The sequence below is a fragment of the Mizuhopecten yessoensis genome, unplaced genomic scaffold, assembly GCF_002113885.1.
Source record: "Mizuhopecten yessoensis strain PY_sf001 unplaced genomic scaffold, ASM211388v2 scaffold4613, whole genome shotgun sequence".
NCBI classification, from domain to species: Eukaryota; Metazoa; Mollusca; class Bivalvia; order Pectinida; family Pectinidae; genus Mizuhopecten; species Mizuhopecten yessoensis.
This window is the reverse complement of record NW_018405634.1, coordinates 101076-122784: the sequence shown is the minus strand read 5'-3', so window position 1 is coordinate 122784 and position 21709 is coordinate 101076. Positions and strand designations below refer to the sequence as shown.

General features: G+C 34.8%; 2 protein-coding genes across 2 annotated transcripts in view; one reads left to right on the top strand and one right to left on the bottom strand.

Annotated features, from left to right (window-relative positions):
- The window catches only part of LOC110449443 (ADP-ribosylation factor-like protein 8A), a 15043-nt gene extending 8022 nt beyond the window's left edge, over positions 1 to 7021 (top strand). Inside the window, exons 2-6 of the mRNA XM_021496318.1 lie at positions 1411 to 1491; positions 1798 to 1871; positions 2038 to 2199; positions 2709 to 2779; positions 3448 to 7021. Coding sequence (XP_021351993.1) covers positions 1411 to 1491; positions 1798 to 1871; positions 2038 to 2199; positions 2709 to 2779; positions 3448 to 3494 — 435 coding nt within the window. The 3' untranslated portion in view covers positions 3495 to 7021. The remainder of the gene's footprint in view (positions 1 to 1410; positions 1492 to 1797; positions 1872 to 2037; positions 2200 to 2708; positions 2780 to 3447) is intronic.
- Positions 7022 to 12556: 5535 nt separating this feature from the next.
- Positions 12557 to 21709, bottom strand: part of LOC110449441 (glutathione S-transferase Mu 2-like) — a 17894-nt gene continuing 8741 nt past the window's right edge. Inside the window, exons 4-8 of the mRNA XM_021496317.1 lie at positions 17175 to 17239; positions 16589 to 16670; positions 14317 to 14417; positions 13873 to 13974; positions 12557 to 13044 (exon numbers count right to left, since the gene is read on the bottom strand). Of these exons, the coding sequence (XP_021351992.1) occupies positions 12850 to 13044; positions 13873 to 13974; positions 14317 to 14417; positions 16589 to 16670; positions 17175 to 17239 (545 nt within the window). The 3' untranslated portion in view covers positions 12557 to 12849. The remainder of the gene's footprint in view (positions 13045 to 13872; positions 13975 to 14316; positions 14418 to 16588; positions 16671 to 17174; positions 17240 to 21709) is intronic.

Sequence of the window (21709 nt, the reverse complement as noted above, 5' to 3'; positions counted from 1 at the left end):
GGATTCCTGCCCCATCCCCAGGGGCTAGGGCGGGGCCCCAAAGGGAACATTTACCAATATTTTCAAATTCTTATCCATTGATGACATGACAAGTATTGTATTTCACTTAGTTTACATGCTGATTTCCACATCACATCTAAACAATAAAATAAAGCTACCAGTACCTATGATATAACTCAGGTGACCGCTAAGGCCCTTGGGCCTCTTGTTTATAGTGCAGAGGAAATTGCAAGCAACATTTTTCTTTCAAAAGACAAGTGGACTATATACATACAGAACATGCATATACACTTGCAGTATGTTTACTATTGATATGAATGCTTGGACATCTGACCCAATACATTTTGCAGGGAACTGGACTGATCGCTGTGTTCAGATAGCTATATATCTGAGCAGATAGTGCATCCATCTTAGACTCGGACGCTTCTGGGTTGAAATCTGTGTAGCTGGGTTTGTGGTATTTTTTCGCTATGCCAAAATACACATCTCGAGTGCTGTTTCTGTTACAAATATCCCAACTCAAACCCTTGTTAAAAGATGAAGTAAACACTTTAAAACAGTTGTATTGCATCTACTTGTGCTTTTGATATTGGAAATGTTGGTATGTATGTATCACTGTGTATTGTTCAGGTGTAAAGTTTTTGAACTGAAGGGAATTCGAAGAACATATAACTTATATCTAAACTGTATTGCCATTGACTCGGTATGTTTTTGTTTATTTTAGTATATGTATGTTAACCCCAGAACAAAACAAAACTGAAAACCCACATGGGATCCAAAACGTTTACAATGTAAAAGAATTTGTCACCATCACCTTTTTAAAGTTGAGAAATACAATTGTTTCTGGTAAATTGCTTGCATAAATATATGCTCAGAGGGAAAGCATTATTGGCATCTGATGTCTGATGGAGACATTTTGGTTTTTAGTATCTAAATCAAAACAGCTGTGTAGAGTCCAGAAAAGTTAAGCCTTTACTAGAGTATGAAGCAAGTTTTATATCAAAGCTACTTAATTTGAACCTTTTTTTCTAAAACTTTCAAAGGGAATAAAGATACCTTTTTGTCTCTGCCACTGAGGGAGAATAGTACGTTCGTGAAAAATATGTATCTAAATAAATTAAAGGTAAAACCAAACAATTGTAATTTACCCACACCTGGTTTTCCAATTATGTCCAATGCATTTCATAATACATACTGATAACTTTGTATCAGCTTATATATCATCATTATGTGTTGTGATCGTATAATTATATTTGATGACCATAAATTATTAAAAGCAGTTTATAAATTTGCAAATAGAATATGTCACTGTAGTTAATTGTTTTAAAATATGTATGTATGAAAACAAATATTTAGTGCTACTAAATAATATGTCTTCTTGTTAACTATGTAAAATTTCATCTTTTTCAGTCGGGTCAATTTAGTGAAGATATGATCCCAACAGTAGGTTTTAACATGAGGAAGATAACCAAGGGCAATGTCACAATCAAGGTATTGACAATGATGACATTCCTTACATTTGTAGTACAAATTGCATGTATTAATATTCTACTGTCTGTGAGGTAAATGAAAAGAAGTAAAACAAAATGTTACAGCAAATACATTTTTTGTGATTTCTGTTAGAGACAATTTCAAAAATAACATCAGTATTAATATATGTATATATACTTGAAAATAGCAATGATCATTGCCTACAAAAACACAAAAAAAATATTTTTGAATTCATAAGTGAATTCTTTGAATATATTTGTATTTTGTTATGATCAAGAAGATTAATTTGTCTTCTTTTTTCCTCAGCTGTGGGATATTGGTGGCCAGCCACGGTTCAGAACGATGTGGGAAAGATATTGCAGGGGAGTAAATGCTATTGTGTAAGTACAAGAACTAATTTTGTTAATCTAAGTCAAACATCACTTATCTTCTGATTATAATGTACATTCCTGTGAATCACAAGTTCAACAATAATAGCCTAGCTATGGTCATCATTCAATTTGGTATTGGTCTAAGGGAGATTGATCCATGATTTTCTCTCAACAGATACATGGTAGATGCAGCTGATCAAGACAAGATTGAGCCCTCTAGGAATGAACTACATCACCTCCTAGATAAACCACAGCTTCAGGGTATCCCAGTGTTAGTTCTGGGTAACAAAAGGGACCTGACCGGTTCCCTAGATGAAAAGGAGCTTATAGAAAGGATGTGAGCATTTAAAATTTACACAAAAATGGATTGAAACTTTACCCTGTCCATAAATTATTCCACTTTAACTGCTTCTCTTCAAACCTTTTATCTTCATATTTGATGAAAGTTTGTCACTAGTTTACAAATTTTTGTTTCATTATCTACATTTGTCTAATATGATTTATAATAAAAGCAATGAAAGTTCATTTGAAAAGGAAATATTGCTAAAAATTAAAGCATCAGTTTATGCTAAAATTAGAGCCTGATTTTATATATATAATTTGCTGTATAATAAAAAAAGGTTAAATGTCCATGTGAAGTAAGTAAATATAGAAAAAATAAGATTTAACAACTGACTCAAAAACTAGTTGATTTCACCCTTCACAGGGCTCTTCAGGTTTATTTCAAAAGAACAAATTCATGACGTCACAATTACATGTCATCACGCTACAATAGTAACGTGACGACACAAAGTACACAATTTGCTGTATAGATGTATGATCTTGATAATAATATTTTGTTTTCAGGAATTTGTCTGCAATTCAAGACAGAGAGATCTGTTGTTATTCAATATCATGTAAAGAAAAAGAAAACATTGGTAGGTAATTTTTAATAGACTTTGTTTATTAATGTAGTTAAAAGGTGATATATATTTAATTGTGTAGTATGGGAGAAGTATAGTGTTCAATATACATACATGAAATCTACGATATGAGTCCTGAGTCCTATACTCTTAGAATTTTGATGGGACTCACAGAATTTCTGGAAATACGTGTACGTCAATTTATCATTGTGGGATCCATTGTTTTTAGCAATACAGTTGAAAAGGACACACAAAAATAAATTGTAGATTGATCACTGTATATATACACATATAATTACAGGTTTCTTTGATTGACGTACAGTTCTGAGATTATATTTGTTGAAATGATTTATGAGTAACTATATAGTCAAGAGTTGTTGTGACATTCATGTGTTGGAAAGAGCTCTTAAGCTTCAACATTTAATAAATGAGCAATGAGTTTTACAATGAGTTTTAATGAGTTTTACAATGAGTTTTACAATAAAGCATTTTTTTTCATTCAAAACGGTATACACCGAGCAAAATTGTTTTTTTTGTAGAGATTGTAGGTACATTTTCAATTGTAAACTGCTATTTATACTGTATCATTATTTGAAATGTATGGCTTGAGCTAGGTTGGACAAATTTGTATGGATTGAAACAATGTGGCTGTAAATGTTGATGTAGCTGTTTTCTGTTTTCAGATATAACATTACAGTGGTTAATTCAGCATTCTAAGTCAGGACGATAGAGATTGTAGTGTGTGCCAAAGACTTGACGGAATTTATTTAGCAAGACGGTGAAAGATTTTAGTGGCGTTTTATTTATATTGACGTCCATAGCAATGCAACTGTGACGTTGGGGAAAGATTGAAGAGGAGAATCGCCTGGCATTTGAGGACATGGTATCGATTTATTCAGTAAAAAAATAAGATGAATTTTGAATCAAATCAATAAATATATTTACTAGATGGACAGTGTCATTTGATATCAACAAGAATGGTGTATAGGCATTGTAAAATATTTTTATATACAGGCCAGTGATTTTGTTTTGTTTACATTAATAACATTCTTAGTAAGACCATTGTGTAACTTGACAAAAGTTGCTAAAACGGAAACTGAAGCGCCAAAGTATGATTGTCTAAATTTTGGTAACCCCAATGCCTAAATTCACTGAAGGCATAAAATTCAGTGACATATTGTAAAGAGAATATTATAATGGTGTACTCTTAATTTAAAATGCATCAAAAGTGAATGCTTGGAAACAGCTTGGAAATTTATTTCCATAGTGACTTATGACATAATAGTAGTTCTGTAATAAAGAAATTCGGAGAAAAAAAACCCATCTGTGTTATTACAAAGTGTTTTATATATTTCTTGAATCAAAATACACTATTGTTTACTGTTTTAAGTTTACCAATGCCGATGACCAGTGCATCGTGTACATGTGATAGAAAGAGACGCAGTGTAGGACATTTTCTACGATATTTTTTTTCTTGATTTATCATTCCATCAATTGCTATTGAAATATATATGTTAAATAGTAAGATAATGCATATTTAATGAGAGTGGTGAATGATATAATAACTACATGTGTGGAATTTGTGTTAATCATTTACAGTGGAATTTGCTTTTGTGAAACGTTATTGCAAATACAAACTTGCAGTTGTGTTAATGATAAATGTTGTGACCTCAACTGTCATTTCGGCATTTATGCTGTTTTTATACTGAATGACTGTCAGACAAGATCAACAATTTCATGATGGTTGAAACTGAAAAATGCTTGTATAGAAATATTCTTTTAAATCAATTAGTAAATAAGATTGACCCAGCTCTAAATTATTACTGGTGAAAGAATTGTTTTGAGTGAATTGAAGCAAAGTTATCTTTTTTTGCCAAATATTTTTATATTTATTTAAACAAATGTATGAAGGGATGGCTAAATGATAAAGGGAGGTAATTACTCAGGTGTGACCATAGTATTTACATCCCCTGATAGTGCAATATGAGCTCTAGCTGCCCTTCCTCAGTAAAATGCTGAATAAAATAATCCACAAAAAAGGAATCGCTACTTGAAGGATTCATTTGGTATAATCGGGAAATTTTACAGAATCTCTTTTCTTTTCAATCGAGAAAAAGAGGAACAATTTATGGAAAATAGATAATGGTGCATGTAGCTACACCTATATAGGTTGTAACATCTGTAAGACATATAATAGATTTGTTTTTGAGGAAATGTCATTACAATTGAATAATAAATTATATGAGGATATGGATTGTGGTTGATAATATGCTGATGTCAATGAGCATGTGTAACAGTAATAGGGTTAACGTTTGGAAAGTGCTGTGGGTCAATTTAGTATTGTATTCTCGTACAAAGCACCAGATGTGGAGAAAAAATAACACGAGTAGGTGTCGGATCTATATCTTAATATGGCGACATGTAATCCTCATCCGGGTTTTTTAAGTGATAAATAACAACCTGGTTAGATTTGTGTTAATGACATAATCACAACAATGACATGTTTAGAGCTATTTTGCTGGTATCACATACACAAATTTGTGCTGTTTTGCTGGTATCACATACACAAATTTGTGCTGTTTTTCTTGAATATTCATCATGACAAAGTTGTGATTTGTATGAAATATTTATGATAATCTAAACTCTTGCTTAAAACTGCTCTACTTGTCTGTTGTGTGCATCTTCAATGTTTATAGGTTTATACGCTATCATATGTTCACAGTATGTATCTCTCACTTAAAATGTGTGATAGTTTTTTGAATGATCATGTGAGTTTTTGTATGAGATTGGTAGCCTTAGTGAGGCCAAACAAAATGATAAACTTAGTTTTTCCTGTTGCGGCTCGAGGAAGAAATGGGGTAGATAAGTAGGGAAAACATCATATTTGATCCCCCCCCCCATGTAAATCTCATTTTATTGCATGTATTTAAAGTATCATACAATATTATGGTGAATTTGTTTTGTTTGGCCCGATACATGTGGACTGTGTTTTGTAAATTTTTAGTATGACAGTTATTATATAATATGATGACATTTGCATATTTCATTGATATGTTAGTATGCAGGAGAGGTGGACATGTGAGTTAATTATGATATAGTATACATGGTTCATAGATACAATAATACTTTTGATTTTCACTAAATACAATTATGCACCATATATTAGAACTCCATTTTGCATATTTATGTAAACATATATTTATATATCATATGTTTATTTCATTGCTACGTACATATGGTGTTTGAATTCTCCATTTTACTATATCCTACTGTATAAGTCATGTTTGTTATAGTTCTTTTTTCGAGAATTTAAACTAAATAAAACAACAGACATATCCAAAATTTGGTCAAAAATTTGTTACGATTTGAGGAAAATGATTTACAAACTGATGAAAACAACTTTAAAAAAAACAAGTTTTCATGTGTTTTGCCTTGCTTTATATAAAATGAAGTTTATGCCACTTTGCATTAATATTTGAACAGTACCTGTTTTCTTAAAAAAATCTTATAAATGGTGCTTAAGTCTATAGTCCTGACCTGTAAGTGAAGATATTCTAGCATACCACACCACTAGGTCAAGTTCCAGAGGGAACAATATGAAATAAATAACTTATTGTATGGGAATTTTTCTACTCCCAGCTATTTAGTGAAACATAATACCTGTGTACAACCTACAGGATATTGCTGTGTGTTGTCACTGTCAAAGATAGAAATGTCACTAGTCTGTAACTTAACTTATTTATTGAGGTCTTTAACTAATGCACACATTTCAACAAAGCAAGACATAAAAGTATCCTTAACATCAATTTACTCTTTCTTTGTGGTGTTTTGAACAAATGAAAATTTTCCTGCAATATTCCGGAATGCCTTGTGACTAGAATGAAGAAGATGTGGCATTGTTTATAGACGTGTGAACTGGTCAGCTATGCAGTGCTGTGTTGTATGTAAGGATACATAATGTAACTAGTGTTATCTTGATGAGTTCTGGTTTATTCATGAATGTCTGAATGAGCTGATTGCGTAGATGCTTTCACGACACATGAAAAAGTATCTTTGTATTCATCTCATTTGATAAGAATGACTGTAATTTAATTGGAAAACAAGTAGAAATATGATTTTGTCAGCTTTAGTGTCAATACTCGCTGTTGTCGTAATGTGAATTTATATTGTACATAGTACTACAACTATATATATATATATATTTGTCCTGTGCATTCAACAGTTATCAGCAGATCAAAAATACAAGATACAACAAAATGGATGTGTAGTGTTGTTCTTTGCCATTAGGTAACCACATCATGTCTCGTGTATCACACAAAATAGTGTTTGTTGGTCTGGATATTATCCCAGAATAATCCTGAACAGTGAATACATGTAAGATGATGAACATCGAACAGTTATAAGCTTGAATTGTCGAACTTGTGTACCTATTTTATCAAGAACTGATAAATGAAGTTCATGATCACTTGAGAGAACAAAAAAAACAAGAGGCCCAGATCGTGGAAAAATATTCTCAATAAAAGTACTTTTGCAAATATTTCCATATATTGAGTCGGCTTGGCTTGAGAATGTTCCAGACTAAATGAAACTTGATTCTACTCTATCCCAGCACACTTCTGGTTAAATATCGTTTCCCCGTGCCTCCTGGTGTTGCGGAAGAAGTGATTTAAAGATATTTACATATTTGACTACTGTGACTGAAAGTAGGTCAAGGTAATTAATTTGGGGGAACTATATAGCACTCTGTCCCAGGTACTTACTGACCAAGTATCATTACTCTGGGCCTCCTGGTTAATCGGAATAAGTTGTTTGAAAGTTTTCACATATTTGACCCCTATGACCTCTGAAGTAGGTCAAGGTCATTTATTTGAGGTAACTTTGTTGCACTCTGTCCCAGGTATCCAATGGCAGAGTATCATTACTCTCGGTTTTCTGGTTAATCAGAAGTTGTTTAAAGTTTTACATATTTGACCCTTGTGACCTCAAAAGTAGGTCAAAATCATTTATTTGAGGAAACTTTATAGCACTCTGTCCAAGGTAGTAACTGGCCAAGTATCATCACTCTGGGCCTCCTGGTTAATCGAAAGAACTTGTTTGAAAGTTCTTGCATATTTGACCCCTTGACCTTGAAAGTAGGTCTAGATCTAGGTAATTTATTTGAGGAAATTTTACATCACTTTGTCCCAGGTACCTACTGGCCAAATATCGGTACTCTGCGCCTCCTGGTTAATCGAAAGAACTTGTTTGAAAGTTCTTGCATATTTGACCCCTTGACCTTGAAAGTAGGTCTAGATCTAGGTAATTTATTTGAGGAAATTTTACATCACTTTGTCCCAGGTACCTACTGGCCAAGTATCGGTACTCTGGGCCTCCTGGTTTTTCAGAAGAAGTTGTTTAAAGGTTTAAAACACATTTGACCCTTGATATCTTTGAAGTAGGTCAATGTCATTTATTTGAGGAAACATAGCACTTCATGCCAGGTACCTACTGGCCAAGTAGTATTACTCTGCTTCCTGGTTATTAGCTCACCTGGCCCGAAGGGCCAAGTGAGCTTATGGCATGGTGCGGCATCCCTCCGTCGTCCGTCCATCGTCAACTTTTTACTTTAAACAACTTCTTCTCAGGAACCAAAAGGCATAGGGTGATGATATTTGGCCAGAAGCATGCTGGGATGAAGTTTGTTCAAATAAATGACCTACATCCATTTTCAAGGTCACAGGGGTCAAATATGTTAAAACCTTTCAACAACTTTTTCTGAATAACCTAGAGGCCTAGGGTGGTAATATTTGGCCAGTAACATGCTAAGATGAAAGGCTACCAAGTTTGTTCAAATAAATGATCTTGATTTATATTCAAGGTCACAGGGGTCAAATATGTTTAAAACCTTTAATGAATTCTACTGAATAACTGAGAGGCCTAGGGTGATGATATTTGGCCAGTAAAATGCTGGGATGAAGGGCTACCAAGTTTGTTCAAATAAATGACCTTGACATATTCAAGGTCACAGGGGTCAAATATGTTAAAATCTTTAAACAACTTCTTCTGAATAACCAAGAGGCCTAGGATAATGATATTTGGCCAGTAACATGCTGGGATGAAGGACAACCAAGTTTGTTCAAATGAATGACCTTGAATCATATTCAAGGTCACTGGGGTTAAATATGTTAAACACATTTCAACAACCTCTTCTGAATAACCAAAAGGCCTAGGGTGCATGAATTTGGCCAATAACATGCTGGGATGAAGGGCTACCAAGTTTGTTCAAATGAATGACCTTGACATATATTCAAGGTCACATGGGTCAAATATGTTTAAATCTTTAAATGATTTGTTCTGTATAACCAAAATTTCCAGGGTAATGATATTTTGCTAGAAGCATGTTGGAAGACTGTAAACTCTGTTCAACCTTATGTCCTTGTTCATTATTCAAGGTCACAGGCATAATATGTTTAAATCTTTTGATAGATTCAAACACTGATATTCGTCTGTAGTTGTATTTTAGTCCACTTTAAAGATTACAAGTGTGAGATTAACAATACCAGGTGAGCGATTCAGGCCTATTGGGCCTCTTGTTCAGAAGATACTGTTTAAAGGTTTTTACATATTTGACACCTGTGACCTTGAAAGTAGGTCTAGATCTAGGTCATTTATTTGAAGAAACTTTATATCACTTCGTCCTAGGTACCTACTGGCCAAGTATCAGTAGTCTGGGCCTCCTGATTATTCTGAAGAAGATGTGTGAAGGTTTTGAACACATTTGACCCTGTGATCTTTAAAGGAGGTCAAGGTCATCTTTTTGAGGAAATATAGCACTTCATGCCAGGTACCTATACTGGCCAAGTAGTATTACTCTGAGCTTCCTGGTTATTCAGAAGATATTGTTTAAAGAGTTTACATTTTTGACACCTGTGACCTTCAAAGTAGGGCCAACACATTTTATTGGAGTAAATTTCGAAGAAAAAATTAACAGACGACAGACAACACACTATACCATAAGCACAACTGGCACTTTGTGCAAGGTGAGCGAAAGATACCCAACCCTAAAACATTGATATCTTGCTATGGTAGCCCTTTGGACAAGAATCATCATGAGGGTAACCTTATCCAGTGGACACGAGAAACTAAGTATATTTGATACCTTGAAACAACAACCTGGTCATTACGAAGTATCCTTTTCACCTGGAGACAAGAACCTGGTCATTACTAATTATCCTTTTCACCTGGAGACAAGAACCTGGTCATTACTAAGTATCCTCGTCACCTGGAGACAAGAACCTGGTCATTACTAATTATCCTTGTCACCGTGAGACAAGAACCTGGTCATTACTATTTATCCTTGTCACCTGGAGACTAGAATCTGGTCATTACTAAGTATCCTTGTCACCTGGAGACAAGAACCTGGTCATTACTAAGTATCCTCGTCACCTGGAGACAAGAATCTGGTCATTACTAAGTATCCTTTTCACCTGGAGACAAGAACCTGGTCATTACTAATTATCCTTGTCACCTGGAGACAAGAACCTGGTCATTACTAAGTATCCTTGGCACCTGGAGACAAGAATCTGGTCATTACTAAGTATCCTCGTCACCTGGAGACAAGAACCTGGTCATTACGAAGTATCCTTGACACCTGGAGACAAGAACCTGGTCATTACTAATTATCCTTGTCACCTGGAGACAAGAACCTGGTCATTACTAAGTATCCTTGTCACCTGGAGACAAGAACCTGGTCATTACTAAGTATCCTTGACACCTGGAGACGAGAACCAGGTCATAACTAAGTGTCCTTGTCACCTGGAGACAACAACCTGGTAATGACCAGCCTCTTTATACACCAGGAACCTGTCTTAACTGACAATCCTCCTGGGACACCAGACATATGTCCCTTATGATCATCACCTCTATGGACACCTGTTCATGATTACCAATCTCTTTTGACAAGAGGAACAGGTCCCACAATTATCATCTGCTTGCCTACCCTTGACACCAGACAACTGCCCAAAACAACCAGTCTCCCTTGACACTAGAAACCTTTTGATTGACCATGTTGACCATCATTCCTAGACACCAGTGACCAGTCGATTGAACCTTTGATATTTGAAATGTAGGTATGGCAACTATCCATGGTACTCAAGGTGACTACTTCTTATTTGAAGAATCCACTTCTGTATACCGGGGAAATTTGCTGCACTTTCGCCCTCTGCAATGAGTGAATTTATCATGACAACAACTAGACACCACACCATAGTAATGTGAAGTGCAAAGTCAACACTGCATAGATATGGACTTAACCAGTGAAGGGCGAATATTTGACTATGTTCCTGTATACAGTGATCTGTCCATGGAAAGAAGTATTTATGATGAGAACTATTTATTTCGATAAGCTGAAGCATGCTTCACTAGTTATACAGTTATATACCATTTAAATGTCTATAAAGAGAGTTAATACTAAACATGTGCCATAAAGTCTAGATGAATTTGTTTAAATATCTTTTTAAAATGAAGCTGTTTGAAGCATTTGACATATTTGATCCCTGTGACCTTGAAAGTAGGTTCAGGTCATTTTCATTCTCAAACTTTGTCAGGCTCCATCTCAGGAACCCATGCCACCAGCCAAATATTATGATTCTATACCTTTCAGTTCTTCAAAAGAAGTCGTTTAAAGGAAAAGTTGATGGACGGATGACAGACGACAGACGCCCCACCATGATATAAGCTCACTTGCTCTTCAGGCAGGTGAGCTAAAAACTAGAACGCATCATTTGCTTTAGGAACAACTTTATTAACAGACAGTTTGACATAAGCTTTCAAATTACATGGAACTGTTAATGAAAATTTGCAAGTTAATCTTCTTTGCAAAAGAAGGAAAAACAAATTGCAGATTAGAAAATAACGTAACAAATCAAAGCAGTTTTAATTTGAAGCTAATTATAAAATTATGTACTTAATTAATGAAACATGTTTGGCCAAACTGAACCTAAACATGAAAAATTACATTTTTGGAATGAGACAATTAAGAAGTGTTCAGTAACTGACTGGCCTTATAGTAGACAGATGACATCAAAAAGCTATTATGATATGCTTTAAAATTTCTTATTTAGGATATTCTAACAAAGTTGCGATAATATCTTAAACTATAACTATTTTCCATGCTATGAATTGAAGGATTTTTATGAATACTTCGATTGTTTTCCAACAATGTCTTCACTGGGATTTGTGACTTGGACATGATAGAGTGACCACTTAAGATATATATTTAAGGTTTATAGGTGTTTCTGTATGAATACATATTTTTGAAAAGTTTGAATTCATGATAGTCTTTTCATACAATTGCAGGTGAATATGAATATCTTAGCAAAATCCCAGTGATTCACAATATCTACATTATATCCCCCTAACTGCTAATCTTGATTACAGTTTAACCGCTACTGAAAATAACGGGATGTTATACTGGTCTGAAAAAGACCAATAGTGACCAAGCAACATCACAAGGGGTAGACATGTACACTAACAAAAATACAAGATAAACAAAACCAATATAAAAAGCTGCTGAATAGTTTTCCTGTAACATAAGACTAAAATGTACCCTGACCGTTAATTAGTCGCGTATGCCCTGTGAGCCATGCATATAACAAGCTATGGAGTAGATTCACTCTATCCATTTGAGCACCATCATTATAAACTTCAAAGCTTTGCCATAAAAAACTGTTCAGATTACATGTTAAGTGTTTAGAAGGAATGGTCAATGGTAGAAATGTCCAAACATCACATTTATTTCATTACTTTTAGCCATTTCACTGCTTACTTCCTTATTCATATGCAAACAGATCCATTACGACCCCATGCATACTTCAATTAGGTACAACGAGAGTCATCAATATAAATGCATAAAACTGTCTTCAATACCATTGTAAATTAATAACAAAAAAAATTGTAAAAGATAAAAACAAAATGGAATACAAATTTTGAAGATAATTTTACCTTGAAACAGAAATGTTAAACCTTTTTTTTCAAGTTCATTCCAATATTGTAAAGTAGTTTTCCACTGAATTAGAAGAATCTTATGACATGGGAACATCCATTATCTACCTAAACTTAGCCACCTTGTTGTTGACAGGAAAGGCAATGTAACTTGGATCTTTTAAGTATTCCTTAATCTTCGGTAGATCCTCAAAGCGTTTTTGGAAAGCTGTAAGGTTTGGGAAGTCATCAAGGCAACCAGGCTTCATCAGAGTGTGTTGGTCCAGAAGTTCGTACATCGGGAAATCACAAGCCGTCACCTGGACCAAAATAATTCATTCATCATTTTCAAAAACTTTTCTGCTTCAACATATACTATTTCTGATCAATGAGAACTTATATCTACAGGACAATGAGAACATATATCTACTGTACAATGAGATCTTATATCTACAGGACAATGAGAACATATCTCTACTGTACAATGAGAACATATATCTACAGCACAATGAGAACATATATCTACTGTACAATGAGAACTTATATCTACAGGACAATGAGAACATATAGCTACTGGACAATGAGAACATCTATCTACAGGACAATGAGAACATATATCAACTGGACAATGAAAACATATATCTACAGGACAATGAGAACATATCTCTACTGTACAATGAGAACATATATCTACAGTACAATGAGAACATATATCTACTGTACAATGAGAACTTATATCTACAGGACAATGAGAACATATATCTTCAGGACAATGAGAACATATATCTACTGAACAATGAGAACTTATATCTACAGGACAATGAGAACATATCTCTACTGTACAATGAGAACATATATCTACAGTACAATGAGAACATATATCTACAGGACAATGGGAACATATATCTACTGGACAATGAGAACATATATCTACAGGACAATGAGAACATATATCAACTGGACAATGAGAACATATATCTACAGGACAATGAGAACTTATATCTACAGGACAATGAGAACATATATCTACAGGACAATGAGAACATACCCGGTAATACATTTCAGTGTATATATATGTATAGATCATGACATTAAATATATGTATATTTTGCTTTTCATACACTGCGTCTGTATTGGATTTTACTTACACTTTCACCACGAGCGAACCAGGAGTTTTTACCCAAGAATTTCTCAAATGTAGGAAGGATAACCTTAAACAACCTATCAAAGTAGGCATCTTTTATACTATCCTGAAATATAAATAGAAAGAAGTGTTTATTTATAAAGCTCTCAACATTTTATATCCTTAACTATAGTACATTATTTTGTAAAGAATCAAAAGATTGTCAAGCACACATGTAGGTGTGTATCCCATTATATATTAGATCATACAGCTGTTTTAACTGATAACAAAATAAAGGTATAATAACTACAATACAATTCTATCATTACATGCACCAATGTCTATGTCAGAAGTACCAGCGTGTACAACTAACACTCAACGTCAGTTAAAAGTAAAACAGTAACAATGGCTGAATCTTTATATAAACTCAAACTTATAACCTGATCTGTGTCACTGATTATCGACTTACATAGTCGGGATTGTAGCAAAGTCGAACAGTTCCATTCCGGAAATCCATGGCGTTTTCTAGCATCATGTCACAAAGGACTTTCTCTTCTTTAGTCTTACCCACTGAAACAGATATTCACACAAAATATTATGGCTATCTTAAGATAAAGTGAGGTCTTTATGCCACGTTAGTATCTATCCAAAGTAATCATTAATTTGTATATGCCTTGTTAAATCTATCCAAAGTTTATCATTAATCTTAATGCCTTGTTAGTTCTATTCAAAGTTTATCATTTATCTTTATGCCTCGTTACTATCTATCCAAAGTTTATCATTAATCTTAATGCCTCTTTAGTATCTATCCAAAGTTTATCATTAATCTTTATGCCTCGTTAGTATCTATCCAAAATTATCATTAATCTTTATGCTTCGTTAGTATCTATCCAAAGCTTGTCATTAATCTTTATGCTTCGTTAGTATCTATCCAAAGTTTATCTTTAATTTTTATGCCTCATTATAGTATCTATCCAAAGTTTATCGTTAATCTTTATGCCTCGTTAGTGTCTTTCCAAAGTTTATCATTAATCTTTATGCTTCGTTAGTATCTATCGAAAGTTTATCATTAATCTTTATGCTTCGTTAGAATCTATCCCAAGTTTATCATTAATCTTTAGGCCTCATTAGTATCTATCCAAAGTTATCATTAATCTTTATGCTTCCTTAGTATCTTTCCGAAGATTATCATTAATTTTCAAGCCTCATTATAGTATCTATCCAAAGTTATCATTAATCTTTATGCTTCCTTAGTATCTATCCAAATATTATCATTAATTTTTAAGCCTCATTATAGTATCTATCCAAAGTTTATTGTTAATCTTTATGCTTCGTTGAATCTATCCAAAGTTTATCATTAATCTTTAGGCCTTAGTATCTATCCAAAGTTTATCATTAATATTTATGCCCCGTTAGTATCTTTCCAAAGTTTATCTTTAATCTTTATGCTTCGTTAGTATCTATCCAAAGTTTATCCTTAATCTTTATGCTTCGTTAGAATATATCTTAAGTTGATCATTAATCTTTCGGCCTCATTAGTATCTATCCAAAGTTTATCATTAATCTTTATGCCTTAGTATCTATCCAAAGTTTATCATTAATCTTTATGCCTTAGTATCTATCTATTTATAGTTTGCCTTAATATCTATCCAACATTTATCATTAAATATATTACTAGAACAAAATGGTGTCTTTCCTTATCAGCCAGATGAAATTTTGTTGTTTCCAAGGGTGATGCAGATACATTTTAAGTTTTATACAGTGTATTTTTGTTCTGTACAATTGAAGTTTTGTACAATGTAAGTTTTGTACAATGTTAGTTTCGTACATTATTAGTGTTGTACAATGTAAGTTTTGTACATTGTTAGTTTCGTACATTATTAGTGTTGTATAATGTTAGTTTTGTACATTGTTAGTTTCGTATATTATAAGTGTTGTATAATGTTAGTTTTGTACAATGTTATTATATAATAAGTTTTGTACAATGTTAGTGTTGAACATTGTTAGTTTCGTACATTATTAGTGTTGTATAATGTTAGTTTTGTACAATGTTATTATATAGTAGGTTTTATACAATGTAAGTTTTGTACATTGCTAGTTTTTATTATAAAGAAGGATATTGATTTTCTGAAACTTTTAAAATAACACTGCATTATTATGTTACATTTGTAGCATGTATTGTACAGAACACATATCAAATTATACAATTAATGAGTTGCTAAAACAAGAAAACTTCATTTTAAAATATTAAATTTTAAAACTTTTATATAGAATTTTATTATGAAGTCTGTACTGGAGTTTCCATTACCTCAATATATACAGAAAAACTCATATATCATTCATATGGTCAGCATCAGGACAGTTTAAAACTATGATTTAGTATTTAGGCAATCAAAATAGCCATTATACCTGTAGAAAAATACTTCCTTAAATCTCTGAACATCTTATGAACATGTTTCACAGAACCACAGAACTTGACAGAGGTCATATCAAAACTGAAGGTCTAAATCATGTAAGCACATGAACAGTTTGTGTTTTATGTCCTAATGACAGCCATAGTCATTTTAAAATGTGCCAGGGTTTGGTGGTGGTGGAGGTAAAACGGTACGTAACTGCCCCATGTAGGCCTTGAACCAATAATTATAATCCAGTGGTGGATGGCTAGTGCTCTTAGACTGTCATATGTCTTAATTACCACACAAACAGGGTTAATATTGTTACCGTTAATACATTGTACTTACGGAGGTCATATTTGCCAGCAATGTACCTAATGATGGTGTTACTCTGAGTTATTTTCACATCATCGTCCATATAATAGGGAAGCTGGAAAGTAAAAACTGAATATCAATTTTCTTCATTTGATCTCCGGTGCAAAGTATGTGACATGTGTTAGCAGTGATCGTTTAGTATGAAGGAGCTGTAGACAAAATACCATGGCTACCCAACCAAACGTCCAATTTCAAATAAAGATTACCATACTTATAGGTATAGCAAAACCATACATGTCCTCTACTGCGACACAATGTTTGGTCAGATGAAAATACATTTCACCTACTACAACACATTTGTCTGATCAGGATATATCCATCTAAATGATATAGCTATAGGTTATCTGAAATTTTCACTTTTTCTTTTGAGATCTTGACCATCAAAGGGATTACAATCTACAGACACAAGAGTCCAAATGAATATGATTATTGACTTTGCGTATGCACATTTAGGATGAACTCAATGCCACTATAAACATTTATTAAGAGGTCAAGACAAGGACTGTTGAACACTTTGTAATTTTAGAACTATTTTTGACCAATGACTCTGTATACCTACATTTGGGAAATCTAAACCAATAGATTCTTTGACACTCATCCAGGCATTCCTGTCGAAGCCTGGTGCTGTAAAATATAACAACAGTTCACATGAATGCTTTTGTAGTAGGAGTGGGAAAATGCATGACCAGACCGGGGTTCAAACCCAGGCCCCTTCAAAATCTAGACAGACGCTCTACCAATTGAGCTACGTGGTAGCCGAAGATCAACCCAGTCCAGTCCCTCTACACTGTTCTTGAGATCATTCTTCAGTCATTTTGAACACCCACCATTTTGAATGACTTGATACTATGGGGAACAGATATTCAATGAGGTTAGTTTGAATAATATTTTTCATATTGATTTTTTTTCATCAAAATTGGCAATTGACTGCGCGATCGTAATGGGTAACAGTCATATTCAGACATGCAAAATATAATTTCTATCAATTTCACTCCAGACGGTCCGGATAGAAGCATATTGGGTGATTGGAGCAACTGGGTCTTAATGTGGGAGGACACAGAATTGAAGTAGCATTAAAAAAAACTACATGGTCAGACAGTAAACCTACATGGTCAAACAGAAAGCTTACATGGTCAGACAGTAAATCTACATGGTCAGACAGTAAACCTACATGGTCAGACAGTAAGCGTACATGGTCAGACAGTAAACCTACATGGTCAGACAGTAAGCATACATGGTCAGACAGTAAGCTTACATGGTCAGACAGTAAACCTACATGCTCAGACAGTAAACTTGCATGGTCAGACAGTAAGCTTACATGGTCAGACAGTAATCCTACATGGTCAGACAGTAAACCTACATGGTCAGAAAGTAAACCTTCATGGTCAGACAGTAAACCTACATGGTCAGCCAGTAAACCTACATGGTCAGACAGTAAACCCACATGGTCAGCCAGTAAACCCACATGGTCAGACAGTTAACCTACATGGTCAGACAGTAAACCTTACATGGTCAGACAGTAAACCTACATGGTCACACAGTAAACCTACATGGTCAGACAGTTAACCTACATGGTCAGACAGTAAACCTACATGGTCAGACAGTAAACCTACATGGTCAGACAGTAATTTAAACCTAACATGGTCAGACAGTAAACCTACATGGTCAGACAGTAAAGCTACATGGTCAGACAGTAAGCTTACATGGTCAGACAGTAAATCTGCATGGTCAGACAGTAAGCGTACATGGTCAGCCAGTAAACCTACATGGTCAGACAGTAAACCCACATGGTCAGCCAGTAAACCCACATGGTCAGACAGTTAACCTACATGGTCAGACAGTAGAGCTACATGGTCAGACAGTAAGCTTACATGGTCAGACAGTAAACGTACATGGTCAGACAGTAAACCTACATGGTCAGACAGTAAACCTTCATGGTCAGGCAGTAAACCTACATGGTCAGCCAGTAAACTAACATGGTCAGACAGTAAACCTTCATGGTAAGCCAGTAAATCTACATGGTCAGACAGTAAGCTTACGTGGTCAGACAGTAAATCTGCTTGGTCACACAGTAAGCGTACATGGTCAGTCAGTAAACCTACATGGTCAGACAGTCAACATACATGGTCAGACAGTAAACGTTCATGGTCAGACAGTAAACCTTACATGGTCAGACAGTAAACCCACATGGTCAGCCAGTAAACCCACATGGTCAGACCGTTAACCTACATGGTCAGAACGTAAACCTTACATGGTCAGACAGTAAACGTTCATGGTCAGACAGTAAACCTACATGGTCAGACAGTAAGCTTACATGGTCAGACAGTAAATCTGCTTGGTCAGACAGTAAGCGTACATGGTCAGCCAGTAAACCTACATGGTCAGACAGTAAACCCACATGTTCAGCCAGTAAACCCACATGGTCAGACAGTTAACCTACATGGTCAGACAGTAAGCTTACATGGTCAGACAGTAAACCTACATGGTCAGACAGTAAGCTTACATGGTCAGACAGTAAGCTTACATGGTCAGACAGTAAACCAACATGGTCAGCCAGTTAACCTACATGGTTAGACAGTAAATCTACATGGTCAGACAGTAAACCCACATGGTCAGCCAGTAAACCCACATGGTCAGACAGTAAACCTTCATGGTTAGACAGTAAATCTACATGGTCAGACAGTAAGCTAACATGGTCAGACAGTAAACCTACATGGTCAGACAGTAAGCTTACATGGTCAGACAGTAAACATACATGGTCAGACAGTAAACCTATATGGTTAGACAGTAAACCTACATGGTCAGACAGTTAACATACCTGGTCAGACAGTAAACCTACATGGTCAGACAGTTAACATACCTGGTCAGACAGTAAACCTACATGGTCAGACAGTAAACCAACATGGTCAGCCAGTTAACCTACATGGTCAGACAGTAAACCTATATGGTCAGACAGTAAACGTACATGGTCACACAGTAAACCTACATGGTCAGACAGTAAACCAACATGGTCAGCCAGTAAACCTACATGGTCAGACAGTTAACCTACATGGTCAGACAGTAAGCGTACATGGTGAGACAGTAAACCTACATGGTCAGACAGTAAGCCTACATGGTCAGCCAGTAAACCCACATGGTCAGACAGTTAACCTACATGGTGAGACAGTAAACCTTCATGGTCAGACAGTAAACCTACATGGTCAGACAGTAAACCTACATGGTCAGACAGTAAACCTACATGGTCAGACAGTAAACCTACATGGTCAGACAGTAAACCTACATGGTCAGACAGTAAACCTACATGGTCAGACAGTAAACCTACATAGTCAGACAGAAAACCTACATGGTCAGACAGTTAACCTACATGGTCAGACAGTAAAGCTACATGGTCAGACAGGAAGCTTACATGGTCAGACTATGTAGGTTTTCTATCTGACTATGTAGGTTTTCTATCTGACTATGTAGGTTTTCTATCTGACTATGTAGGTTTTCTGTCTGTCTATGTAGGTTTACTGTCTAACCATGTAGGTTAACTGTCAGACAGGAAACCTACATGGTCAGACAGTAAACCTACATGGTCAGACAGAAAATCTACATGTTAAGAAACAATCGCTACATGGATTAACACTGCCCTTTGTCACTGATAGGTCTTTAATCACAGGCCAGACTCTTAAAGTTCAAAATATTTCATTTAAATAACATTCAATTTCCATGTGTCCTACTGATATTAAATGTTAAATTTGGTCAATATTTATATACTCCTTCATGAGAAGTAGCCCTTTGAAGATTGATATCCACAAATATCCCATATTGGGTCCTTTTTCAAAGACTCTAAAAATAAACTTATTAAAACGGTGTTTACCAATAGCAAAAAGTCAAAACTGGCACTTATTAATGATTACCCCTGGTATTCTAAAATAATCATCAAGAGACAACCAGGTATAAACACATTGTACACTTGTCTTTATAGAGTCACCCATCAAGCCCTCCACATAGGGAAACCAGGTACAAGACAGACCTACAAAATATACATGTAGATCTACATACACACATAGGTCTATGACTAAATTCTCATTACCTATATATTCACACTCAGTCTAAAGTGTGTGTAAGTCTTACTACAGTATCTTGTGATAAGACCTACGGCCTGACCTTTAAGTGGGGTGGTGGGAAGGCCTTATTTATACCTACTAGGTATTTATACTGGGTGGTATATAACGCCAAGCACAGTAGTCAGTTGTGATACGGTAAATTATAAATCAGTGATAATTTTGTATCATAAAAAAAAACTATTTATGGCCTAGAATTTGAAATAATCACCCACAGATAATATAAACAAAAGTAGTGAAGAATGTTAAACTTGAATTATTGACATGGCTTGTAATAATGTTTATAAAGCAGCTTGACACAGGTCAGTACAATAGGAAAGGTCCCATCCTATCACTATCAGTAGATTTCTATGTTGTCCCCCATACAGAATGTGTTGATCCCTTCGTTATATGTGTCCACTATAGGTGACCAGTTGTAATGGGAGGGAAACACTCCAAGTACTGTATCATACAGTGTACATAATATATGGGTACATACGTAGGAACAATGTCATACACAATGTGAGTACAATGTCATACATAATGTGGGTGAATGTCATACACAATATGTGGGTACAATGTCATACATAATATGAGGGTGAATGTCATACATAATATGTGGTTACAATGTCATACATAATATTTGGGTACAATGTCATACATAATATGTGGGTGAATGTCATAAATAATATTTGGGTACAATGTCATACATAATGTGAGTGAATGTCATACACAAAATGTGGGTACAATGTCATACATAACATGTGGGTGAATGTCATACACAATATGTGGGTACAATGTCATACATAATGTGGGTGAATGTCATACACATTATGTGGGTACAATGTCATACATAATATGTGGGTGAATGTCATACATAATATTTGGGTACAATGTCATACATAATGAAGGTGAATGTCATACACAATATGTGGGTACAATGTCATACATAACATGTGGGTGAATGTCATACACAATATGTGGGTACAATGTCATACATAATATG